The following is a 27,661-nucleotide window of genomic DNA, read 5'->3' on the forward strand; positions in this document are numbered from 1 at the left end:
TCCCTGTCATGAGCACACTCAGAAGAGTCTGGTCCTACAGAGATGCTTACACCTCCTTGCCCATTTCTGCCTCAGAGCATCTGTTGCTGCTCAGAACAAATCAAGCCAATCAGGAAGCTCCTCCACTTGGGCTGTGCCTGGCTGATTGTTTCCCACTTGGACACTTCCTGCCAGAGCTTCTTGGGATAAGGGAGGCAACACAGCAGCAGCCATCTGTACCCCCTTTGATGGTCCATGGTAAAGTGACATGGCAAAGTGTCGCCTTGGCCCATCATTCCCTCTAAAGACCTCTCTGCCTTGATCATTTTTTCCTCATCCTTCTAGACCCACTGAAATGTCCCAAACTCCTGGAATCCTGCCCCGCCTGCTCCTTAGGCAGGGTTAGTCAAGCTCTCTTCTTTGCATCCCCAACAAGCCCTGGCCAGGCCCCCTTAGAGCTCCACAGAGAGCTAATTGGTAAATGTTTATACACCTGCCTTCTCCATCAGTTGATAAACTTCTCAAAGGTAGAGACTGGGAAGCTGCCACTGTACTAGTTCAACACATGCTTGAAGCAGTCAATGAAAGACCAGTCTAGTTCAGCATCTCTCGGTAAGCCAGAGAGACCCAATACCACCTGGGCCAGAAACTGCCCCTCGTTTCTTTGTAGGCATCTTCCTCCCAGCCAAGTACCTGATCTCTGAGCCTCATATATACCTCAACCCAAAGCCACCAGTGTGGCCCTGGGCTCCAGAGAGGAAGGGGCAGGGCCGCCTGGTTGCGCCTCTGAGAACAGGCCAGCCAACAATGGCAGGAAGTGTCCGAGTGGGAAACAATCAGCCAGGCACAGCCCAAGTGGAAGAGCTTCCTGATTGGCTTGATTTGTTCTGAGCAGGAACTCTTAGAATAACTTTGGAATTATCCCAGTGGGATGACAAATTTCTCCACGGAGGAGGAGCTGTCACCTGGTAATGTCAAGCATGGAAAACATGATTGGAAAAAAACAAAGCCTAGGAGAAAGATCCCTTTAGGAAGATCCGTTTGGGTTTAGCAGGCCACCCCCCACCTCCCAGCTCCTGCCGTGACATCCTAGGGCAGTCTCCTCTGGAGTCTCCTCTCTGGGCGCAGTTCGCGGACACCTGTGCCTTCGGATGGAAACAGTTCTCCCTCTAGAGCTCAAAGGCCAGAGGCGCTAATGTCCTTGGGTACCCTGTTGGTGGCTCATGGAAGCCTCACGTTGTCAGTGGCTGCAGGCAGTAATGCCCCCTCTCAGAACCACATTCCTGTGGGAGACAGTGATTGAGCACCAGCTGTGCATGGCATTGCAGGCGCTGCAAGGGGGTGTAGCGAGACACCAGCTGCTGTTTCCACTCTCACAGCACAGTGATTGCCAAACTGCATTCTGCGGAAAGGCCACCCCAGGCAAGGATGGGCTGAGAGGAGGTGGAAGGGCTCCCCCATCAGCTCACGCCTCAATCAGGACAACTCTCCCTGATCAAAGTGTTGGAAAAGAAAATTCTAGCAAAAAGAGGAAACCAGAAATCTTTGGGGGTAGGGGTGGTTTCGTTTGCTTTTGGAAGAAGGAAGCACAGGGCAACAGTTAGTATCCTAGGCTCCACAATATAATAACCATAATGGAAAAGAATTTTTAAAAAAAGAGCGTATATACATATATTAATATATAGGGCTTCCCAGGTGGCGCTAGTGGTAAAGAATCTGTCTGCCACTGCAGGAGACACAACAGACACAAGTTCGTTCCCTGGGTTGGGAGGATCCCCTGGAGTAGGGAGTGGCAACCTGCTCCAGTATTCTTGCCTGGAAAATCCCATGGACAAAGGATCCTGGCCGGCTCCAGTCCATGGAGCCGCAGAGTCAGACAAGACTGACTGAGCATGCACACACACACAGACACATGTATCTGAATTGCTTTGCTAATTAACTTGAAAGTAACACAGTATAATAAATCAATTATGCTTCAATTAAAAAAAAAGAAAAACCCTAGGCTCCAGCAGGGGGCAGACCTGGGTTTGAACTCTAGCTCTACCTTCTATGGCACCCCACTCCAGTACTCTTGCCTGGAGAATCCCATGGATGGAGGAGCCTGGTAGGCTGCAGTCCATGGGGTCGCTAGAGTCAGACACGACTGAGCGACTTCACTTTCACTTTTCACTTTCATGCATTGGAGAAGGAAATGGCAGCCCACTCCAGTGTTCTTGCCTAGAGAATCCCAGGGACGGGGAGCCTGGTGGGCTGCCGTCTGTGGGGTCGCACAGGTCGGACATGACTGAAGCGACTTAGCAGACTTAGCAGATCACAAGTTACTGGTCCTTTCTCAACCTCTGGTCTGTCACCTGTCAAGTGTGGATTATAGTAGTAGTGACTATGCAGATTTGCAGGGAATTGAATAATGCTTACAAACCATGTAGCTCGTTGTCTGGCCCATGGTAAATGCTCACCTAATGTTGGCTATTTAACTACTACTCCTCTTGGACATTAAGTAATGTTTTTCCATGGCTGACTCATTAATATACTAACTCAAGTATCCTGAAGGTGCTCCCAGCCTCCCCAGAGTAACCTCCTGTATAGGACAACAGGCAGAAATGTGTTGATTACCCCCAGAGTGGGCATTTATAAAAGCTGTGGCTGAAGCCATGTGGATGCACACACACATACAGAGGCTGATGAGAAACTCTCACTCAGCAGGAAGACTATCACGGAGTGCTGGATTTAGGCACAATGAATAAATGGGGATTTGGAAGAGAGGAATGCGCCACATAAACAATTTTCACAGGCAGAGATGAAAGCCCATATGCTTCCTGCTTGAAGGAATGAATTCAAAGAGAATCACAGGGGGAAGTGAAGTAAGTACAGAGATGGCCCCTCTTTCTGGCCCAATTTCTGCACATCTGTTTCTCCTCCACAGGAGGTTTTATTTAGGTGAGCCCCAGAGTAAATAAGAACAGTATGATACACACAGACACACACACACATATACATGGAGTCAGGTGGAATTGTTTATTTGAGATATTTGGGGAAGAGTGAAAAGTCTAGAAATCACAGCAGCTACCTTCTGTGTCATATCAGAGAAAGCGAATAAGACAAGTTTCTTAAAAATCCATTCTTTGTGCCAAATCCGTAGTTGCCATTATTTTTAATTTTTTTAAGAATCATTTTTGACCAAAGGAGTTGAGCAAAAGGATCTGTCTTGAAGCTATTTCCAACTGAGAAACAATTCATGCATTCATTTATAGAGCCAATATTTCTTGAGAACTTTCACTAAACCAGGTTTCTTATTAGACACAAGCTAGCCTGATGCTAGAAGCCATGTTCAAGGAAAGATAAAGGAGAGATGGTTGTTATCCTCAAGAGTTTTGCAAATGGGAGTTGGGGACAGAACTCCAGATCCATAAGAAAGTGATTCAAATACAATGGCATATGACAGGTGATGGAAATATGTCTATAAGATATGGCAGCAAGCAAGCATGGGAACGGTGTCAGGGAAGACTTCCAGAAAGAGGCAATACCTAAGCAGATTAATAAGTAGTGATAACCCAGGGAACAAACTGACAGAACTTAGTGGCTCGTATATGTGTGTGGTTTTTACCAAAGAGGGGCAGGTCAGAGGTCATGGTAACATCCAGAGACTCAGACATAGAGAACAGACTTGTGTTGCCAAGGGGGAGGGAAGGCAGAGGAGGGATGGGTTGGGAGTTTGGGGTTAGCAGATGCAAACTACTGTATTTGATATAGATAAGCAACACGGTCCTATTGACTAGCACAGTGACACAAAGAACTATATTCAGTATCCTGTGATGAACCCTAATGTAAAGAATTTGAAAAAGAATATGTGTATGTAAAACTGAGTCCGTCTGCTGTGCAGCAGAGATTAGCACAACATTGTAAATCAACTGCACGTCAGTAGACATTTTTTGAAAAATTAAACAAAAACACAAGATAACATCCAGGTTTCCATCTTACGTAGGATGGATTCATGGTGGTGCCAGCAGCGGAACTAAAGGCCAGATGGAGGAACAGCTCTATGAAGAGGATAAGTTTGGTCTCACATATGTTGGATTTGAGATGCTTATGGGCCATCCAGGTGGAGACACTGAAAATGCAATTGTTATGTAGAGGCTGGAGTGAGGAGAGAGGCTGAAGGTATCGGTTAGGGAGATATAAGTCAGTGTTTAGGTGGAAATTAAAACTCGAGGGTGGACGTGATTAGCCAAGGATAGAGTATCCAGCCAAGTGAACATTTAATGAAGAAGTAGAAGAGGCGCCTGTGTTGAGGATGTGGCATCCAGCTTCTGAAGGGGAAGAGGGGTGGTCCTCAGAGTGTTATAAAAGGAAGACATCGGTAGGTTCACACTGAAGATGTCCATTAGACGTGGCAGTTGGGATGTCATGGGCTTTAACAAGACCAGATTTAACAGCATGGCAGGTGCCCAGGTGGAGTGGAGTGGGTTGAGGGGTGACTAGGGTGTGAGAAGTTGAGACAGCAAGAGGCAGGCAAGTGCTGTTGGGGAAATCTGGAAGAGAGATTCAGCAGTAATAGGAACAGGACTCAGGGTCAAGAGAAGTTCACCTATTTTTGGTGTGAGAGAATTTATTCTAAAGGGACTAACGGGAAGGAGGCATCCTGGAGATAAGTTGAAGCTATAGCGGAGAAGGGGTCTTTGATAAAGTCCCATCCCAGAGGCATTTGCACAAGGTCAGGTCCACAGACAGAGTCATTGACCTTCACCGGGAGAGTCCTTGATTCAGAGGCTGGAGGTGAAAGGCTGGATGGGATATTTTTTTTTTCTTCCTGCAGAGAAAGATATTTCTTGGGAAGATAGGATTTAAGTTACTGAGAAATGTATTGCTTTGGAAGGAGATCATCTCATTTTCATGTAATCAAAACTCTATTTCTGATGAAACAGACTCACACGAGAATCACACCCAAGACATCAAGGCTCAGCGGCTGCTTGGAAATGATTTTCTGCAGCAGAAATCAACTTGCATAGATTCTGACAGTATGAGCCATGTGATTTAAGATGAGCTAAATATACAAGAAAAGAATAGGCTGGTTTCCAGAGGCTAAGAAAAACTGACAGAGAAATTTTCATTCATACTTGCTTGATTAAATTTGATTATACCAACATCAATAATGAAAAGTGCTAATATGTCCCAGCAGTTCACTCAGATAAATATAGAAAGCAATCCAGTATTGATTTTTTTCAATGAATACACAAATTTTAATACATTTGAGGGAGTGGTGAAAGTAGCAAAACCAAGCTGAGAGTTTACAAAATATATTGAATAGTACCATCTCCAAGTTAGTTTCACTGTAGAATCCTTTAAAATGTGTTTTTGCTTTTCTTTGCTTTTCATTCACTCCACAAACATTTATTGGGCCTCTCCGTCCGTCTAGTCAAGGCTATGGTTTTTCCTGTGGTCATGTATGGATGTGAGAGTTGGACTGTGAAGAAGGCTGAGCGCCGAAGAATTGATGCTTTTGAACTGTGGTGTTGGAGAAGACTCTTGAGGGTCCCTTGGACTGCAAGGAGATCCAACCAGTCCATTCTGAAGGAGATCAGCCCTGGGATTTCTTTGGAAGGACTGATGCTGAAGCTGAAACTCCAGTACTTTGGCCACCTCATACAAAGAGTTGACTCATTGGAAAAGACTCTGATGCTGGGAGGGATTGGGGTCAGGAGGAGAAGGGGACGATAGAGGATGAGATGGCTGGATGGCATCACTGACTCAATGGACGTAAGTCTGAGTGAACTCCGGGAGTTGGTGATTGACAGGGAGGCCTGGTGTGCTGAGATTCAGGAGGTCGCAAAGAGTTGGACACTACTGAGCAACTGAACTGAACTGAACTGATGTATACAGAAAAGAATATAAGGGGGAAAAAAGAATGTATGGTACAGTAATAAATTCATAAAATATTGTCCTATTTCTCAGTAAGCTTGTACTCAGGAAAGGATAGTACTGTTGGGGAGGATGGACACATTTTTAGTGCTCCAATACCAGGTGAGGTATACCAGGTATCTAAGAGGGAGTTGGTGATGGACAGGGAGGCCTGGCGTGTTGTGATTCATGGGACACGACTGAGTGACTGAACTGAAGAGGGCTAAGGATGTTCTTAGCTCTCTAAGGATGCTGTGATGGGGACTGGGAAGGAGTGAACATATTAGGATGAATGGGTTGAAGAAACACATTACTAAGGCAACAGATTGGGCTTTGATTATCAGATGTATTTCCAGTAGATAGAGTTGCAAGAGGGAGGTCCAGGCTTTTTCACAGAGCAGCATGCTCTCTGTTCTGGCTGGGACACAGGAATGTGTAAGGCTGGGAAGGGGTGAGAGCAGAGCATGGAGGGTGTGACCCTCCAGCCTAAGAAGGTCAATCAGATGCGGGAAGGAGATGATGGGGAACCATCAACCTTTCAACAAGGGAAAGGATATGAGCTACACCTCAGGAATTCTTAAAGCACCGTTCTCTTCTTGGCCATATTTCTGTCTCCATGATGACGAAGGGGGAAAAAATGAAACGAGCTTGAGTTTCCACTGACACCTTGCTGTCAAAGAAGGTCCTGTTCTTTCACAAGGAGAAGTGGAAATCCTCTGTTTATTTAAAGGCCATTAACCTTTTTCACAGTAAAATACCAAATGATCTGTGGTGATTCCAGATATACTCATCTAAATAAAAGGAAACTGTCTCCTTGCAAATTGAGTCACAAATGAAAAATATTTGGGGAGTGCCATAGAAACAAGTGCACTGTTTTCCTGGAATATGGAAAATGAATTTTGTATCATCTAGCTGTGTGAAAGGAGACAGTATTCTGCTCAGTGTCCTACCTGGAATATGGAAACAGCTCTTAAGATATAGATAGATAAGTGGAAGGATGGATGGACAGACAGATGGATGGATGATAGATAGATGAATAGATGGATGGATGGGTGGTTAGATAGATAATAGCTAAATATTCTTAGAATGGAGGAGTTACATAATCAGTTCCCAGGTAGAAGTGAGGATCCAGGCAGCAAAAACTAACAGGGAAGTCTTCAGAATCCTGCTATAGGAATGATCATCCGCGCCCCTACCATTATTACCCATTCTTGGGTTACTCCTCCCAAGATGCAGATTTCTAACAGGAGTCCAGTTGACCTACTTCTTGGCCAGGGATGTGGGACCCTATGATTAATAGTTTCACCAAATGCACAAGGTACTCCAGAGAGACTGTTTCCCAGTGGAGGAGCTGCATGCTCTTCCCCAAAGGAAAGGGGCGGGGATCCTGGGCAGCTGAAATTACTGATGCCCGCCACCTTAGCATGTCACCACACTCACTTCTGGACCACCTATATAATATGTCTTCTGACCCCACTCTGTAACCAGAACTCCAGGGTTGTAGGTAAGCTCTGTGTTGTCGAGTCTCCTGTGTAGGGGTAATTAGCTCACTATGCTGCGAGGCTTTCTTCTGGGTCAGTCTTTCAAATGTGTGGACAGCGCAGTCCTGGCTATTTCTGGTACAATCCAGCTGGCAGAAGCTGTAAACATCAGATGGACACAAACATTGCAGCCCCAGCATACCAGAGATGCTAAGACTTGGATGATGGTCATTGCGTGAAGAGTGGGAACTTCCCCGCTGAGGCTTTGGATGGAGCAGGATGTTGGGTGGAGTGAAGCACAGCCCTAAGCAAGCCCCGCCTTATAAAAGTTGATTAGCAGGAATGGATTGCAAGCTTCGCGATTGTTCATTTTTTCCCCCTCTTTTGCTACTGGGACGTTAATGAGGCTCTGGGCTGTGATTAGCTATGGCCCCACATCCTCAGCATACTTCTATAAGCATTCATCCAAATCCTTATGTGGTAAACTGCATCGCTTAGGATTAAATGTGGATGCAGGTAACAAAGACCCACAGTCATAGTGGCTTACACAAGATATTTATTTCTCCCTCCAGGAAAAATCCATAGGTAGGCAGTCTCTGGTGGCTGTGAGCTGAGAAGCCCTTAAGGACCAAGCCTTCTTCTAGCTTTTCCCACTCCTGTCTTTGTTCTCAGAGTCCAGGATGGCAGTGAGAGCTTCACCCACATATCTCTGCATTTCAGGCAGAAGGATGAAGGAAGGGATGAAAGAGGAAAGGACTACAGAAGGTTCTAGAAGCTGCCTCCACACTTTGACTTACATCCCTTTGGCTAGAACATGCTGCCCGTGGTTAAAAAAGATGCTAAGGAGTATGGACATTATTCTGCATGCCTTGTGCCCAGCTTAGCTTTAGGGATTATGTTGTAGTGAGAGAAGGGGAAGATGGGTCTTGGTGAACAATTCGCAGCCTCTTTTACATTTTGCTTCATGCTGGATGCATAAACATGCAGCTCTCCTCTCCTCTGAGGAGCAAACTTTCTCTCTGAGGTTCTTATTTTGGCAGGTTGGTCAGACAGGCACCCCCACTTGACTGCTCAACTATGAAACTGCAGTTCTAGGGGAAAGAACAGGTCTAAATTCAGCACCTTGGACCCGTCTGTCAGCATCTCCTTTTTATTCTGGGAGAATTTACCGAATCTCTAAAGCAGTGGTTGACCTCTTCACAGTCTATGTCTGTGACCTCGGCCCAGGTCCCTTAACAGGAAAATTATAAAGGGTCCATTCTCAGGGAGACGCTGGGTCTTTCTCAGACCTTGTTCAGAAATGTACTTAGAGTCCCCAGGGTTTTGTGAAAGTGTTTCTTTTTATTTTTTTTAATTGTTCATTTGCCTGCCCTGGGTCTTATTTGCAGCACGCAAACTCTAAATTCTGGCATGTGGGATTTAGTCCCCTGATCAGGGATTGAACCTGGGCTCCCTGCATTGGGAGAGTGGAGTCTTAGCCACTGGACCACTGGGGAAGTCCCTGAAATGTTTATTTACTGCTCCTCTCACTTCAGCTTTTAGCTGGTGCTGAGTTGGTTCTATGAGGAAGCCCAGAAGTCCCTCTTCCTCTTGGTCACTCCACTCTTTCCCCTTCTGCTCTTCCCACCACCCCCACCCCGCTAAAAAGTGAAACTGCTGGTTGCTCAGTCGTGTCTGACTCGTTGCAGCCCCATGGACTGTAGCCCACCAGGCTCCTTTGTCCCTGGAATTCTCCAGGCAAGAATACTGGAGTGGATTGCCATTCTCTTCTCCAGGGGATCTTCCCAACGCAGGGGTTGAACCCAGGTCTCCTGCACTGCAGGCAGATTCTTTACCATCTGAGTCACCCGGGAAGCTGGGCCCCAATTCATATCATCCATGCTCCCCACTGAATAGTAAGTTCCATTTGCCTTTGGTTTTCCCATTTCCCAAGTGGAGCCCCTACAAGTCATGGTGTTTGCTAAACCTGACCTCTGCACTTCCAAGGGTTGGAACTCAGACCATGAGTGGAAGCTGATCAACTTTCACTGACCACTGCTGATGGTCAGCACTGTCCAAAGAGGGCAGGGCTGCCTTGAGAGATGGTGAGTTCTCTGTGTCTGAAATCCTCTGTGTAGAGGATTTCAAGCAGAAATCCTGGGTGGAGAACAATTTAGGGGCTTTGTGTTTCTGGAAATCAATTAGGTTAAATGGCTTCTACCTCCAGCATGACCTTCTGTGGTTCTATGAGCATGAAAACTCCATTGTATTGCACTATGAGTTCTTGAAGAAGTAAGGAAAAAGAAGAAAGTGATCCTAGAGAGTTAGCCGAAAGCAATGGCAAAGAGTCCTGACTCTCTCGGACTAATTCTCCAGCCCTCATTATGATTGTGACCCTGAACAAGTCAGTAGCATTCTGTATCTCAGCCCTTCTTCTGCGTAAAGGAAGAGAAAGAATTCTTGTTTCATAGGATATGAAGATTAAGTATTGTAATGCATGTGAAACAGGTAGAACAGTGCTTAGCACGTAGTAAGCACTCGGCAGTCCTCCTCATCATTATTGTTATATACAAACAATATATACCTAACAAAGACAATGCTAGAATGCTTAGTTTCGTAACAATTATTCTCACCATCACTGATGGAGAAAGAAAAGATGGAATACACCTGAATTTATTGGCAAACCCTTCCCCAAACGGTTAGGCTATTGGAAACCCAGTCTGTATTCAGTTCAATTCAGTTCAGTCGCTCAGTCATGTCTGACTCTCTGTGACCCCGTGAACCACAGCACGCCAGGCCTCCCTGTCCATCGCCAACTCCCGGAGTCCACCCAAACCCGTGTCCATTGAGTCGGTGATGCCATCCAACCATCTCATCCTCTGTCGTCCCCTTCTCTTCCTGCTCTCAATCTTTCCCAGCATCAGGGTCTTTTCCAATGAGTGTGCACCTTTTGCATTCAACCGAGAGATGCTCACACAAAGGAAGCACTGATTGGCTCTTGTAAGTTAAATAGGCAGAGATACCGCAAAGAATCGTGGCAAGCAGGAGTCAGAGAATCAGTGGCCCAGGGCCCCTCTCTTGTTCCCATCTCTCTTTGTTTGAGCCTTGTTTACTCCCACTAAAGATGAAGGAAGGAAGGAAGGAAGGGTCCCCACAGCGCCTGGAAGGCCAAGTATTTCTGAGCCATCCAAGGCCCAGCAGAAGGAGAGCACAAAGTGAGCAGTGGGGATGAGGGACCTGGAAGCTGAGAACCTCTCTGAGGCATCTTGGTGAACCATGGCCTCTGGAGAGTAGTGTGTGCAGTCCCTGAAAAGGCCATGCAAGGCCACATGCTCCTGGGTGAGGGAGGGACATATGATACTCTGGGCCTCAGCCTGTGTTATCTTCTCTGCCTGGCCTGTTTTCTTCTCTTTTCCACCCGATGAAGGCATCCTTCAAGGCCCAGCTAACGTAACACTTATTCAGTGAAGTTTTCCTCACCACTTGGTATCTGGAGGAAATTGCATTTAGCTGTGGCTTAAACTCAAAACAGAAAATCTGGAATGAACTGTCCAGAGCTGGTGTTGTCACTCCAGGATGCTAACTAGAACCCAAGTAATTTCTCTCTTTCTGCGCACTCAGGCACCCTTAGCAGACTCTTGTCCATGTGGATATAAGGTGAAACTCCACCTATAGCATCATATTCCTTATGGTAGGCAGAGTGATGGACCCCCAAAGATGTCTACATCCTAACCCCTAGAACCTGTAATTATGTTAGATTATATGACAAAGGGGAGTTAAGGTTACAGATGGAATTAAGGTCTCCAAACATCGGACTTTAACATAGAGAGATTACCCTGGATTATCTGAGTTGGCTCAGTCTAATCATAAGGATTCCTAGAAGTGGAAGAGGAGGCAGAAGAAGAGAGCCAGAGGGAGATGTGACGGGGGGAAGAATAGTCAGAGAGCTTGCAACACTGCTGAGAGCTTCCCTGGTGGCTCAGTGGTAAAGAATCTGCCTGCCAGTGCAGGAGCCGTGGGTTCAATCCCTGGGTCAGGAAGATTCCCTGGAGAAGGAAATGGAAACTGCTCCAGTATTCTTGCCTGAAGAATCTCGTGGATAGAGGAACCTGGAGGGCTACAGTCCCTGGGGTCGCAAAAGAGTTACACATGACTTGATGCCTGAACAATAACAGCATTGTTGACTTTGACAGTGGAGGAAGGGGCCATGCGGTAAGAACTGTGGGTGGCCTCAGGGAGCTGGCAAAAGCAACGAAGCACTTCTTTCCCAAAGCATCCAGAAAGGAGCATGACTCTACCACCCTGTGACTGTAACCTGGTGACACCCTTGTCGAACTTCTGACCTGCAGAAATGTAATATAGTAAGTTGATTTTTTGTAAGCTACTAAGTCTGTGTCATTTGTTACTTCAGCTGTTGGAAGCTAGTACATCCCTCTAGCACCAGGTCCCTGTATTAGGCAGAAAGAAGGGAAAGGCCAAGTGCCACTTAAATCAACTCTCTCCCTTTGAAGGAGCTTTCCCGGAAGTCTTACCCAAAATGTTCACATACACCTCACTGGCCAAAACTGTCCAATGGCCGCCTTTCTATGCAAAGAAAGCTGGGATGTGTATATTTTCAGCTGGGTACATTGCCACCCATCCCCCATAAAATAAGGGTTCTGTTAGCATGGGAGAAGGGGAGAATAAATCTGGGACAGGCAACTTGGAGTCCCTCCACAGTCCCCAGCAGAACTGACAATTTTCCAAATCGATCTTCTTTCCTCCAGCTCTTTTTGGGCTCTTTTGCAATTTATGTGTTTACTTGACTGTTCTCATTACTTTACTAAGAGGTCCCCCAACCAGACACCATGGCTGATAAAGCTTTCTGTCCCTGATGTTCGGTGCAGTGCCTGCTAGAAGGTAGGTGCTTGCATTAAGTTAGACAGATGCGTGTATAAATAGACTTTGAATGAGAGAATGATCGATGCACTTCGTAGGTCCTTTGTATTTTCTCGTGACAAAGGTCTATTGGGGTTAGGTTCGATTTTATAAGACCATTTGGCCAGGATCACAACCTCATCTCCAGTAAATTGAAGCTGCACAGCTGCGGTGTGTCACCTTTCTTTACTGTCTATTACACTCTGCTTCTTCCTCCAGAGAAACTAAGCAAGCTGGTCAAAGGCTGTAATGTACACCTGTCTCAGCCTAAAGAGCCTCAGTTAACCTTGAGTGTAAATTACACTTCCTGCCTATTCTTTATTTTTAGCTGGGCAGTATCTCCTTGGTTCCTCCTAGGAAGTCTGCATTAGATTTCGGTCATAAAGCTAGAAAACACTGGCATTTCTAAGCCAACTGGAATGACTCTTATTAACCCCACAACACTTCGTTTCTTGCGAAGCTCCTCAGGCTTGTGATTCAGGCTTTCCATGGAAAGATGGCAGTCTGAGCTTTCCAGTGCCCACACGTGCATTTGTAGAGAAATCTGCTATTTGGGTCTGACTCATTTGGACATATACAAACTGTAGATTTCCTGAGTTCATTCCCTCTGGATGAAACTCAATTGTTGTTATCTTAAAAGCCTAGTTTTGTTGCTTTTTTCCATGCCCCTTCCTCCCGCCCCGCGTTCCTTCTCAGTTACGCAGTATCACGACCCAAATTTTTAGCACTTGAGCTATATAGCCAAGAGCCTTGAAACCAATAGGGCAGTGGAGATCATCAGGCCAGCCAGTGGGCATCACATCACAGAGAATTCTTAATCACTTGAGGCTGCTTCATTGAGAGTAGTGAGTTACTTAGAGTCAACCTTTTTGTTTTAAGTCAGAAATTTTTAACCTAATTTTATTACAGAATTCCTTGTAGTGCCTGACTCAGTTCAGCTGGACAAGCTCCGTCAGTGTTGGTGGAACTGAGTGCCAGCTGATGTTGTATTTATTTTAACACTCCACTGGACCTCAGCTCCTTTTTGGTGCCACAGCCCATGAAGAGCAGCCTTCTCAGTGCTAGGTCAGAGGTGGCATTTTTAAAATGTGATTTATTGGTTTTATTTTACCTAGATACAGAATATCTGATTTTTTAAATTATATTAAAAATATTGAAAATTATAAAGAAAATTAAAAACACTCAGTATCTCGTTACCCAAAAATAACCACCACTGATATTTTCCTAGTTTCTCAATTTTAAAATTTGTGAAGGAGTACCCTGTACTCTTCTTTATTTCTCTGAGGATTGAGGGGGATGGGGAGAGGGTAGTTTATAGTTCCTCTGACCTTTCAGCTTCAGGTATTATTAGGATATATGCACACACACATACACATATATTTGCATGCATGTGTGCATGCTCGGAGAAGGCAATGGCACTCCACTCCAGTACTCTTGCCTGGAAAATCCCATGGATGGAGGAGCCTGGAAGGCTGCAGTCCATGGGGTCGCTGAGGGTTGGACACGACTGAGCGACTTCCCTTTCACTTTTCACTTTCATGCATTGGAGAAGGAAATGGCAACCCACTCCAGTGTTCTTGCCTGGAGAATCCCAGGGACGGCGGAGCCTGGTGTGCTGCTGTCTGTGGGGTCGCACAGAGTCGGACACGACTGAAGCGACTTAGCAGCAGTAGCAGTGCATGCTATGTCACTTCAGTTGTGTCTGACTCTTTGTGACACTATGGACTGTAGCCCACCAGGCTCCTCTGTCATTGGGATGCTTCAGGCAAAAATACTGGCATGAGCTTTCCATGCTCTCCTCTAGGGGATCTTCCCCATCCAAGGACTGATTCCTTGTCTCTTACATCTGCCTGCACTGGCAAGCAGGTTCTTTATCACTAGTGCCACCTGGGAAGCCCACACATATTTATATAGATGGAATATATATCATTAGGAGGTATAATATATATAATACATATATAATATGTATATATAAAACATATACATATTTGAGCTGTGTCAGTACTCTTGCCTGGAAAATCCCATGGACAGAGGAGCCTGGTGGGCTGCAGTCCATGGGGTCACTGAGGGTCGGACACGACTGAGCGACTTCACTTTCACTTTTCACTTTCATGCATTGGAGAAGGAAATGGCAACCCACTCCAGTGTTCTTGCCTGGAGAATCCCAGGGACAGGGGAGCCTGGTGGGCTGCCGTCTATGGGGTCGCACAGAGTCAGACATGACTGAAGCAACTTAGCAGCAGCAGCAGTTAGCTATTGGCCAAGAAAGCGCTCTGTGACAAATGACTCTCAAACTCAGTGCTTCAAAATAAAAATCATATGTTCTTGCTCACTCTTCTGTGAGAAGACTGGGTGTTTGCTAATCTGGGCTGGGCTTAGCCGAGTGGCTCTAATGGAAGGTGCAGATATGACTGGCCATGGCCTCTGACTCTGGGTTGAGCTCTTGTCTACTCCCGACGTGTTCCTTCCAGGGCTCGGGCTAAAGGAACAGCAGCTCCCCAGAGAAGCTATTCTTTTGGTGCTGGAAGAGGCTCAAGAGGATGAGCCGGATTGGCCAGATACACTCCAAGCCTCTGCTTGTGTCATGTCTGCTAACATCTCATTGGCCAATGCAGTCACATGGCTGCACCCAAAGTCAAGAGCAGAGAAGTATATCCCACCTCCCATGAGGACAAAGCAAATCATGTGGCCAAGACCAATATCAGTGGTTGGGGACATATATGTTTTTCCCATGAAGATGCAGGGGGAAGGGAAGGAATTTGAGAATAATAGAGTCAACCCACATTCTAGATATCTGCTGAGGTACTCGGTTTTTTGAGATTCAAATGAAATCTGCTCAAAACTCTCCAGGAAACCTCTAGCCTGGAGCTCCCCTACCCACTGAATTGGTTCTGTTTTAGGTCACTTGAGTTGTCCCTATTCCATGCTTCTGTTCCTTTCCTTGATTCCTCCCAAAGTAATTGACACAGATGTATGTATCAATAAAAGACATAATAAACATTCGGAAGAGCAAAGGTTTATGTCTCTGTTTATCTATCGATGCTGCTTGGCCCTCTCCTCTAGGTTGTGTGCCTCTCAGCCCACACACAGCCTCTCAAGTCAAAGCTTGCTGAAGAATTCACCTTGTCTCAGAAACCTGAAGATCTCCTCTTGGCTGAGCTATATGACTTTATGCAACCTGATTCATCTTTTATCATTCATTCAACATACTTGTATTGACTGTGCCTTTCTCATGGTGAATTTATACTCTATTAATGGAAATTAATAATTTATGTATACTCTGATGCAGGGTTTAGAGTTACTAAACCTTGGCCCTATTGGTTTTAGGGAGGCAAATCATTCTTTATTGTGGGGGGTGTTCTGTACTTTGTAGTATGTTTATAAACTGCTACCCGCTAAATGTCAGTGGCACCAACTCCACTCTGCTTGATTAATGGATAACCGTAATATCTCCAGACATCTCCAACTATGCCCTAAGGGACCAAAGCACCTTGGTTGAAAGCCAATGCTCTAACATATAGTGGACTTGATAAGACCACTGATATTGTTATTTTCTGATGGTGAATCTATGAAAGCCTCATGAGGTAGGTGGTATCTGAGCTAAGGTTTCAATAGTGGCTAGGGTTTGGAGATGGATTTTCTGGAGAAAGGCAAATCAGTGGTCGCAGATGGGCAAATAAGGAGTAGCTCTGTTTAACCAAAGCATAAAGTGAAATGGGCACATTGTTAAGAGTAGAGGCTCTTATAGGTACTAGGAGGCTAGATGCTGTAGGGCCGTCTGAGTCATGAAAAGAACTGCCACTTTTACTGTGAGGGAAGTAGTCAGTATGTCTGAAGCTGTGTTCATCTGGAGGGAGTATAGTTATAGCATTTGTCTTTGTGTTCAGTCACTGAGTCGTGTCTGACTCTTGCCACCCCGTGGACTGTAGCCCACCAGGCTTCTCTGTCCATGGGATTTCCCAGCAAGAATAACGGAGTGGGTTGGCATTTCCTTCTCCAGAGGACCTTCCCAACCCAGAGATCGAACTGTCTCTCCTGCATTGCAGGCGGATTCTTTACCGCTGAGCCACCTGGGAAGCCCTGTTTGGGTTTCTTCATAACCCAAAGTAATTGCTATCATCCATCCAGAAGTTATTTTTCTGATGCCTAAGATGGAAACAGAAAAGCCCTCTGAGAGGCACAGTGCATCCCAGAATAATTCCATGCCCGTATCTTGGTATTCTGTGTGTTAGTCACTCAGTCGTGTCCAACTCTTTGCGAACCCATGGACTGTAACCCACCAGGCTCCTCTGTCCATGGAATTCTCCAGGCAAGGATACTGGAGTGGGTTGCCATTCCCTTCCAGGGGATCTCCCTGACCCAGGGATTGAACCCGGCTCTCCTGCATTGCAGGCAGATTCTTTACCGTCTGAGCCTTACTCTTCAGATCTCGCTCTGAACGCTTTAGGTTGGGTCTCAGTTGAACAGACCTGGTTAGCCAGTTCCCTGCAGCAGATTAGAACATAGACGAGGAGAGGGGGAGTTAAAGGACAAACATAGGCAGGCATGCTCTGCAGCAAAGCTTCCAACATGACGGAGGGGGAGGAGAGCAAAAGCAGAGGTGAATGAATGAATGAATAAATTCAGACCAAATGGTTTGGAAGCGTCATAGTATGGGGTCCTATAGGTAGGGGAACACCCTTCCCTTCATAACCCAAAAACATTGGTACATTACAGTACCACCCTATTTAAGTCAACATACTCCGTGTGTAAAAAGGCAGGGCATATGTGAAATACCGTAGTGAAGTACCATGTGACCAGAGTTTGGCACGATGGTGAGGACCAGGGTCTAGAGTTATACTTCCAGGCTTAAACCCTAGCTTCAACGCTCTGTATCAGTAAACTAATTCCTTAGCCCTGCCTTGCCTTAATGAGTTTGTCTGTAAAATGGGAATTCCCTGCTTGTAGGGTCATAAGGAAGGTTAACAACAACAATCCACGTGAATTCTTAGCTTAGCTCTTGGCACAGATTTAGTGTTCAAGAAAAGTTAAGTGGTTATTACAATCATTTCATTGAAAGAATAGAGCTGGCAAGACCTCCCTCGCAACTTCAGTGTAGCTGCTCTTCTGGAATATTCCCAGAGTCTCTGGCTGTGCTGAAGTTTCCTTTTCAGAAAATATATAGGTTTTGTAAAAGCTGAGGGAAGTTCCAGAAGAGTAGGGGCAGTTGTATCAGTCTCTTCCATCTCCTCTCTTCTTGGCAGAAGTCAGGCCACTGAGGAAGGTGACAGCAGGTTCACTAGCCACCAGCCATGTCGCGGCAACGTATTTCCTTTGAGCAAGACCGGCTCTTCACCCTTTGGCCTGCCTGACAGAAGGGCAGTTAGTACGAGATAGCAGAATATGAAGCTATTTTCCTTCAGATAGTATGTCTTAACCTATGAAAAATGATTGTTGTTGTTTAGTCGCTGAGTTGTATCCAACTCTTTTGCAACCCCATGGACTGTAGCCCACCAGGCTCCTCTGTCCATGGGGTTTTCCAGTCACGAATACTGGAGTGGGTTGCCATTTCCTTCTGCAGGGGATCTTCCCCAACCAGGGAATGAATCCAAGTCTCCTGTATGGGAAGGCGGATTCTTTACAACTGAGCCACCTGGGAAGCCACGCTGTGAAAAATATCTACCTCCAAATTAAGAATGCGCAGGAGAGAAGAGTTGAAAGGAAGGCACCAAAGCATATTGGAAGGTGGTGGCAATGATTGGGTGGCAGCAACGCTGGGTTGTTTCCCTTTGACCGATGTCTGCCCAGTGGCAGAGGTGGCAACAGGCTGTAAGGTAAAGCCTGGCCAGGTACCACACCGTCATGTAAAACGGAGACCACCAGGGAATCACCCAATGGGAGGAAGGTGCTCTCTGGCCAGAAGATAAAGTAACCTGTCTTCTCTTTGTGTGTTTTCCAGGCTGGAGCAGGAAATACAAGCCCTGGAAAGTGAAGAGTCCCAAATATCTGCCAAAGAGCAAATCATCCTAGAGAAGCTAAAGGAAACAGAAAAATCCTTCAAGGACTTTCAGAAGGTGAAGAAAACTAACGTCATTTCTCTCACTTATACCCCTGGGGAAGCAGGCACACCACGACAGTGCCAGTTGGAGAAAAGGCCAGTTGGTATGGATAAGAAGCCTGGGCCACACACCCTGCAATGAGGAGTAGATGTGTGAGGACCAGAGCTGTCTCTGAAGCTGAGAGTGGCGAATTGGTCTAAAAACCAATTCTTATGAAGCCGGTTAAACAGACTCCCTGTGGCTTTAAGTCTTTCTTTCATAAAAAGGCCAGGGGCAAAACCGTATCAAATGGGCATGAATTCCAAAAAAGAAAAAGTGTCAGTGAAACATGAAATTTTACCGCACAGGCATGCCTCAGAGATATGGTGGGTTTGGTTCCAAACCACTGAAATTAAGTGAATATTGCAATAGAGTGAGTCACATGAATTTTTTGGTTTCCCACTGCATATAAAAGTTATGTTTACACTATATTGTTAGTCTGTGAAGTATGCAATAGCCTTATGTCTAAAAAACAATGTACATACCTTAATTAAAAATAGTACTGTTGGAACAATGGTGCTGACAGATTGGCTTAACTGGGGGTTGTCAGGCACCTTCCATTTGTAAGAAAAAAAAAAAAAAGGCAATATTGAGGCACAGTAAAATGAGATGTGCCTGTCTATGAAAACACACAGTGCTGCGTAGCAAAGAGAGAATCCGTAATGCCAGCAGGTTCTGAATAACTCAGGATCCCCCTCCCCTCTAGTTTACAACTCCTGTTTCCTCAGGTACCCAGCAGTGATAAGAAAGCAATCTAAACACATTCATTACAGGGTGGGATTTTCTGTTATCACTTCTCCAGCACAACCAACGGTATTTGCTGGATAATTGACATAAATGTCTACTGGGAGAAATTTGGGGTAAATAAGGTGCAAAGGGTAAACCTTTTCCTTAAATTTCGGAATCCCAAACAAATTTCCCAGAAGGAAAGAGAGCATGGGGTTTGCCCACCACGGTCAAATTCTGGGGGAGAAAGATGGGCTGAATGAGTGAAGGGTCATCTCCCCACGTATATAGTGACTCCCTGCCCTGCTTTTGTCTCCACAGAGCTTCTCCAGTGCAGATGGAGGTAAGTGTAAGCGCTCTCTCCCTATCTGTACCTGAGTGTTCTCATCTGTCAGCTTAGTGGGTCTCATTAACACAGGCTCCCTGGGAGATATGCTGTGTTGGTTTGGAAGGGCATCAGAAAGAAGGGGAGCAGTTTGCGAATGCCTGGGAGGGCCATGCCCCCATCTCCTCTGCCTCTCCTCTTCAAGGACTACTTCTCAACCAGCTCTTCCTATTCTTACACAGCTGGCCCAGCTCGTCTTCTTCCCATTTGGTCTCCAAGGTTCACTGCTTGGATCACTCTTGAAATACACTCAGCCCAGAGCACCACCCTCAGGACCAGTTCCGTGGCAGGGTTGAGCCCACTGGAACTGGTGGTTAGGTCTCAGGAGCCCATCAGCTGATGTTTAGGAAACCTTCCTAAGGCCTCTGGTTTTACTTTGAATCAGAAAACCGCGGTTTCTCCAGCCTCCCTGGGAAACAGGGGTTCACAGAACTTCCCTCCCTGTGGGGCCTGGTTGGCTGGGGGCACATGAGGGTTAGGAGCAGGGCCCTGGCTACCTGACCCCATCCTGGCAAGAGTGGGCCTTCCCCTGCTCTCTCTCCCCTTCTTTGCCCCCTGCTTCCCTGCTCTCCTTCACTGCGGCCATGGGATGAATTTGAGGTTTTGTGCCTCTCAGCTTTCACCTTGCTCCTCTAACTTTAGCTACAAACTCATGAAAACCACTTGATTTCCACTTTTCACTCTGACCCTTAGCTCAACCTGTCCAAAAATGCCAGATCTTGTCAGAAGGAACAGACATTGTCTTCTCTCTTTCAGCCTCTAAACCAGGAAGATGATGCAGAAGGTAGAATAAGCGTTGGCATCAGTATTTTCCCAATGACTTTTGGAAATGTATGGCTAAAGATTTTAAAATGCAGAGGTGGATAGGCGTTTTTCTTATAATGTCTAGCAAAGGTCCTTGCAATAAGGATAATTCTAACTTCAGAAAACAAACAAGAAAAAATGGTGGTTTCTTTGGGTTCTGCCTACCCACCAAATGAAAGGCAGGGGATCTGAATTTTGGCTCCTTGGGTGATCTTTGGGAAGGTATTAAATTCATGATCCCAGGGCATATGCTCAGAGACAAGTCCAGGTTGAGCCCACAGCAACTCCAGGAAGAGGACCTATGATAGTTCCACAACTTTCTCTAGGGTATGGCCAAGTCAGGACACTTGTTCTGTGCTTTGGGGTTGGAGTATAGACTGAGGAGGTGGCCTTGCCTGTTTTGGGGAGTTGGGGGTGGCAGCATGGGAAAAATAGTGGAATTCCCTCGTGCTAGGGCTACCCTGCGGAGAAGGCAATGGCACCCTGCTCCAGTATTCTTGCCTGGAAAATCCCATGGATGGAGGAGCCTGGAAGGCTGCAGTCCATGGGGTCGCTGAGGGTCGGACACGACTGAGCGACTTCACTTTCACTTTTCACTTTGATGTATTAGAGAAGGAAATGGCAACCTACTCCAGTGTTCTTGCCTGGAGAATCCCAGGGACGGGGTAGCCTGGTGGGCTGCCGTCTATGGGGTCACACAGAGTCGGACATGACTCAAGTGACTTAGCAGCAGGACTACCCTGAGGTCATGTATGTGATTAGCAGTTACACATTAAGTATCAGACATGGACCCACAGACACCCACATACCAGAGGCGTGCACATCAACCTCTTCTGCTTTCACTTCATTTTTCTCTCTTCCCTTCTCAAACCAAGACCTTTCCTAGGCTTCTCTCTCTAATTAGGGAAGGGATGGAACCTGCATATTATGTCCCAGGGAAGGCTGTGTGGGCCATGGAGACCCACGTAGTATGTGACTTGTTAAAAGCATCCATGAAGCCATGTCATAAACTCTCAGCACTCTCTCTCTTTTGTTTTCCTCCTGCTCCATGTACTTCCCACTATTTTCATCTGTTTACCTAAGTAGTTCATAGAGGTGGTAAGAAATCCAATCATGACTTAGAAAGGAGTCTGCAGAGAAAAATACCCCTCGTGATTTTATCCTCCATTGCTTTTTACAGGATGAGTGAACTCAGGCTTAGGAGGATGCAAAAGTCTCAGGGGTCTCAAGAAATGGCCAGGGAAAAGTTTCCATGATCTTCCTTATTGCCCTGGATGGTGATACTTCCATGTCTGATTATAACTAAGCCTAGGGAGACCTTTCCATTACACCACATCTGTTAGCAAAGAAAGCAGTTTGAAGGAGGGAATACATCCTTCCAAGAACATGGTCAGTGTATATAGGTCACTCTGTGGGTAAAAACCCATCATGAAGCACATCCAGTTTGGGACCTTTGGGCTGTCTGATTATTTCCTCTTCCTTTGATTTCAAAGTTACCAAGACCCTCTTAGAATCAACCAGTTGGTACTAAGACCTAACAAAAAATGATTGTAGAATAATAATGCCTTAGGACAAATACCCAACTTCTGAAACACGATGATTACAGAATCCAGGTCCAGTTGAAGTTATATAACTAACTGTACAAGACACAGCAGAGGTCAGCGAAAGCATCGCCAGTGTGATGAGTTGCCAAGGAGTTGGCTGCTAGTGTGTGTTTGTGTAATGACCCCTCTTCAGGTACCCTGTGCATATCCCCCTGTACTTTTCAGAGGAAATAAAGATATTAGACTGCTGGATCGCCAATGTTTTTTGATTACATGATAGCCTTGGCAATCAAGAGCAATGTATTTTAATTGGGAGTAGAATTTCTTGGCCACATACTTCATGATCCCCCCTCACTTCCTCCCTACCCCACATACATCCTTGTTATATGGTGTAGTCAAAATTGATTGGGTGGGTTGTTTTTACTGCCCTAAATAGGCACAGTGTCTTGTGTAAGTATAAATTTCATATAGTATGTACCTAGAACTACCTCTGTTCTCTACCCACTGGGGAGCTAGTATGAAACCTTTGGCCAGAACTGGCGAAGGAAAACCTCTGTCCTGGGCCTGTCTTGTCCTTGCTGTTTGAGACTTTGTAGATTTCCATCCCATCCCAGTCTGGGGCGGCCTGGAACCTTTCCTGTATCAAAACCTTCATACCAATTGTTGGGATCTAGTGTGTCTTCACTTGCCCAGAAGTCATGATTTTAAGAGAGTTTTCATCAGTTTTGTTTCTCTCTAACATTGGCTATTTATGTTCTTCATACAGTGATGATTTTAGCAGTGCTGGGTAATGGGAAGGACTCACCGTTCCTCTTTGTACTGTAACTGACTGTTACCTCCTCGGACAGAGGGAGGAAGAAGCATGATAGACCACCCAGACTTTGTCAGGAAGAGGGCAGTTTACTGACTGAGGCCACGTGAAGGAATTCTCCCCGAGGAAGCTTTGGGGGCCCTGCTTTTGATTCCTTGTGTTGGTCTATCAGACCCCTTGGGGCTGCAGAACCTCAGGAATTACTACTTAATGATATATTGAGGAGCTGCCCTATCCTCTTCCTTGGGCCCCAAGCCCTGCCACCTCTTATCAGGAGCAGAAACCATGGAGCCCCAGCCCCAGAGGAGCTGTAGTCCGTGAGCCTGTAGCCAGTGACCACTGGGCAACGCTAACTCCATCACCTGCTCCCTTCTGTTGGGGAGCTGCCTCCTGGGGGAGGCTGAAATGTAAGCAAAAGGAGTCATGAGCAGTATCCCCTGCCTGCGGGTGGCTTTTACTTCTAGCTGCTAAATCTTTCAGTATGCAGAAATGTCCTGGAAATTCTATGCATAGCATAGAAGGCACCAGACACGTGTGACCAGTCTGCAAAGTCTTACCTGGTCTCAATGACTTGAGAGATTCAAATGCATCTTGTTTGAACGCAGGCAGTCGGACTTACCGAGGTTGCCCTTCCACAAACTTCTGGAAATCCTCAGGGAAACTCAGAAGTTGCGCACATCTGCTCTGGTCTTCTCCTAAACTGTGCTGCTCTTCCTTCCCCTGGACCACTGTCTCCGCCTCCTGCCCAGGCCCCGCCTTACCCCAACTGCGGCTCTCTTTGGCCCTGCCTCGTGTGGCTTAGGGACCTGACCCTTCCCACAGCTCTCCAGGGTGAGAGCAGAGTCTGCCAGCTAACTTAAGGAACACTGGCAGAGCAGTTCAACATGGAGAATAAAGGGCGACTTCAGACATGTGACCATACTCTGAGGCCCTGGCCCAAATTCAGGCCATTTCAGAGGGGCTCTGTAGGCTGCTTCCTGGCTATCTTCCAGCCCAGCATCATCCCAAAGGCCCACCTTCCTCCCCTGCAATGAAGAGCCTTCAGCTAGGTCTGTCTGACCCAGTGCCCAACTCCAGCACACATGAGGCCCCAGGGAGAAACAGTAACCTGAGCCTCGCTCCAACCCAGGGCCTGCCTGCCGACTCCTGACTTCCGGTTCTGTCTCCCAAAGGGTTGATACAGACAAACCCATTCTCTTAGAGAAGCTCCACCCCATCCGTTCGCTTTGCCCTAAGAACATGATGGTCCAGTGTCAATACATCCTGGTTGTTCGGCTGCGTGTGAGTCGGCAGTGGCCTCATCGGTACAGAACTCAACCAGTCCTGATTTGGTGTCTGTTCACAGCCCTCTCCTACATGACATTTAAAAAGGAAAGCAGAAACCTGCCGGAATGAAGTCAGCATCAGTGGGGATATGGAGGACGGGATGGATGTGGGAAGGCTGGGGGACTGACTGGATACCAGGAGAGGAGGTAGGGGCACCGCCAGGATCCTGGGTGAATTGTGGTGCCAGTGAGCCGAGACACGCTGTACGGGAGAAGCAGCAGATGAGTGGAGATGAGAGTTCTGTTTTGGACACGTTGAGCTTGAGATGATTTGTGGACTATTGACTGAAATATGCGATAAGCAGTTAGACGTGATCATTGACCAGTGATCGACATTCCAGGATAATGGGGTGTGCCTGTGGCACATGGAAGGAATCACATCACCTAGAGTCCAGCTTTCTAGAATGTTCCTTCACTTTCCCCCTGCTCTCTGGAGCATGCACAGATTCTCCCCCTGTTTCAACCCAGTGATTTCCCCCTCTCCTCTAATACTTCAACATACCTATTGACTTCCACGGCCTCCATCTCCCTAAGTGAACTTTCAAGATATTTCCCCAAGCAGAGCTGGTCTCTCTATTCTGCACAGGCCACATTTCTTGCAGCTGAGCTCATGGTGTTTCACTGGTGCTGTTCTTTGGAATCTTAGGATCTTCTAGCTGAAACACCAGACAGAAGGACTGAAATTGTGGGATAAATTCTGAAAAAAAAATTTTTTATGCCTATTAGTCTTCAGAATGAATCAGGCACGTAAAGTGATATTTCCAGTTTAAGGAAAGACTCCCAAATCTGTTTTCCAATTCTGTTTAAGACATGTCTTCCCTGTTTCTACTGCTTCCCTGGTGGCTCAGAGGTTAAAGCGTCTGCCGGCAATGTGGGAGACTTAGGTTCAATCCCTGGGTCAGGAAGATCCCCTGGAGAAGGAAATGGTAACCCACTCCAGTATTCTTGCCTGGAGAATCCCATGGACAGAGGAGCCTGCTTGGTGGGCTACAGTCCACAGGATCGCAGAGTCAGACATGACTGAGCGACTTCCCTTTCACTTTCCATGTTTCTAGTTTGAAGTCCCATACTTGGCCCAGTCCCATTCTTTGGTGGCTCAGACCAGTGTGAGAGTCCTGGGTTTGATCCCTGGGTTGGGTAGATCCTGTGGGGAGGGAAATGGCAACCCACTCCAGTATTCTTCCCTGGGAGATCCCATGGACAGAGGAGCCTGGCAGGCTGCAGTCCATGAGGTTGCAAAGAGTTGTACACAACAGAGGAACTGAGAACGCACCCGCATCAAGTTGATAATGGCTCTCACTAGTTCATCTCTCTCCCTCTTTTTTTTTTTTTTTTTTTTTGTCCTCTGAACACATTGTACTCTTAGAATCTAGAGCTTTCTGTTGAATCTTTTAATACATAGAGCTGTTCTAGGGCTTGAGCTTTCTGGCCGGGATCTCTCCTACCTCAGCTGCTCTACTGAATACCAGTCACTGGGCTAATGCTGGTCTTTGTTTACCCTGATCCTCTCTTGCAGTGGCAGCCTCTGTGGTCCATTATGTAGGGCAGACAAGCTGCTGTCTCGGCAGTGAACCCATCAGGCCTCTCGACACTGTGCCTAATTGTATTCCCTGTTCTCTGCTACCAGATGCAGTAAATCACATTTCCTCCCAGCTCCCTGACCTGCCAATCCTCTGTCCACGAACAGCAGAACCATCACCTGAGCAGGACAGAACCAGCAGAGCAGCTGGTAAGTCCTGGGGAACTGTCTGCTTTTGATGCCAAGACTGACAGTGAGGCTTGCATTCCTCTGAACTTTATTAATGAGGGATGCCCAGATATTCTTACATGGTGGGGGGACTCCCTCCTCAGCACAGCTTCAGATGTAGAATTTACAGTGGCCACACAGGGCGGCACTGGTCCCTGAGGGGTTTCTGAGGGCCAAGGGGAGGGAGTATTGAGAAAATCATAGAGCTCTTTTCCTCCTACTTCAGAGGAATCTGTGTTTGTGGTCTTTATATCCGTCCTCATTCTACAAGATCAGATGAGCTATGCCGGGAAGCTGGGGGGAAACTATTTTCAAAGCGTGTGAGAATGTTGCTGTAATCCTTGGGGAACTGAGCTGTTTGTACACTGTGAACATATAGATTCTCACGTCTCCTCATTGCTGGAGTTATTTCTTACCTACTGTGGTATATTTGGAAAATAAAAGGAGCAATTTAATGAATGTATGCTTTTTGCTAATATTCTTCACACTTGTGGATTGTAGCGAGTAATACATTTGTGAGTGTAAAACATATCGAGAGCTCTGCTTTGCTCTGTTCAGTGTGAATGTGCCCCAGAAATCAGAACTGGATGCCGTGCTTAATAAATCACTATACCAATCCTTTTTGCTCTGTGCACAGAGGCACTGAGGGCAGGGGTTGGATGGAAAAATGAGCCGCCAATGCTGTAGAGTTTGTGATAATGTAGGTGAACTGGAATTTGAGCATCAGATTTATGCTTTATGTAATCCAGGTAAATTTATGTTTAAAAGAAGTCATGGAAGAATACCTTTATAAGACAATCATGGACTAATAAGTCAGAGGAAATTATTTATACAGTATTTTATGAAGCAAATAAGCCTTTCTTTTAACATAAAAGTAAAATAATTCAGGTATTGACATAATTGTCATGCACGTTGGCAAAATATAAGTATCTCCTGGGGACTCTATAAATATCTTAGCATATTATTTTACAAACAGATTCACAGGGTTCTAGAGTTGGGGGGGGGTACTGTAAATGGTATCTGGTCAAACTCAAGCTAGGATCTCAGGATAGTTAAAAAACTTGTACCTACAGTCATCCTACGACCATTGGCAGTGACTTAAGCTGCAGATTCTTTTAAATGCTCCAAGATGCACTTCTGAGATCAACTCGGGATAACAACTCTTCAAAAGGCACATACCTCCCTGCTTGTTATTAGAGTGTTGGTAGTTCCCAGTAGTTGTGGGTAAACAGCTCTCTAGCTCCTCTTCACATTTCTGCGACTCACAGGACATGCAATATGACCTAACTAATGGATCAGTTCATGAAGGCGGTAGGGCCAGTGTGTGGGGACTGAGAGATATGAAAAGGATTTGAGCAGCACTGGCAGTCAAGGAATGTGAGCTTTAAGAGTGATATGTTACTGGGATTGCAGTTCTGTGTGCGTAGGAATATACACACTATCACAAGCTAGGATCCTTCCTCTCGAAAGACACTGTGAAAACATAATGAACCCAATAGCAAATGCCATTTTGAAAAAGTATTATGTGCTCAAGTCTTCTAAAAAAGAAGTTTACATGTACTTTTGTTTATCAGTTAAGAACCAATATGCATAAATGTATCTACTGTGGAAATATACAGATGCAGAGGCTTGAAAGGAATTGCATTTGATGTGGTTAACTGCTTTGTCCAGGCTGTTTTTTGAAATAGAGCATCCAGATTTATGATCAGTTATGGCTAGCAGTGACTACACAGAGCATGGATAGCATACAAATGAATGGCAGTCACCCCTGGAATTCTTTCTCATAGATATCATCCATCTTGCTTTAGGGGCGTCCTTTTGAAAATTTGCACAGTCTTAGGGCCATTTTAATAAATGTCACTGGTCATTACTCAGTATTATGACAAATATTCTGGTTGTCTGGAGTTTGGGAGGTGTTCAGTTCTGTATGAGTGGGAATTTATTTAGAATCTTTGCTTTGCAGAATCAGGAGGCATCTGTTCCAATTCCTT

General features: G+C 46.0%; 1 protein-coding gene across 1 annotated transcript in view; it reads left to right on the forward strand.

Annotated features, from left to right (window-relative positions):
* LOC138080812 (paralemmin-1-like) overlaps positions 1 to 27,661 on the forward strand; it is a 115,659-nt gene that overhangs the window by 78,291 nt on the left and 9,707 nt on the right. Inside the window, exons 4-6 of the mRNA XM_068973653.1 lie at positions 18,190 to 18,304; positions 19,376 to 19,397; positions 25,551 to 25,652. Coding sequence (XP_068829754.1) covers positions 18,190 to 18,304; positions 19,376 to 19,397; positions 25,551 to 25,652 — 239 coding nt within the window. The remainder of the gene's footprint in view (positions 1 to 18,189; positions 18,305 to 19,375; positions 19,398 to 25,550; positions 25,653 to 27,661) is intronic.

Source organism: Capricornis sumatraensis, chromosome 6 (assembly GCF_032405125.1).
Source record: "Capricornis sumatraensis isolate serow.1 chromosome 6, serow.2, whole genome shotgun sequence".
Taxonomy (NCBI): domain Eukaryota; kingdom Metazoa; phylum Chordata; class Mammalia; order Artiodactyla; family Bovidae; genus Capricornis; species Capricornis sumatraensis.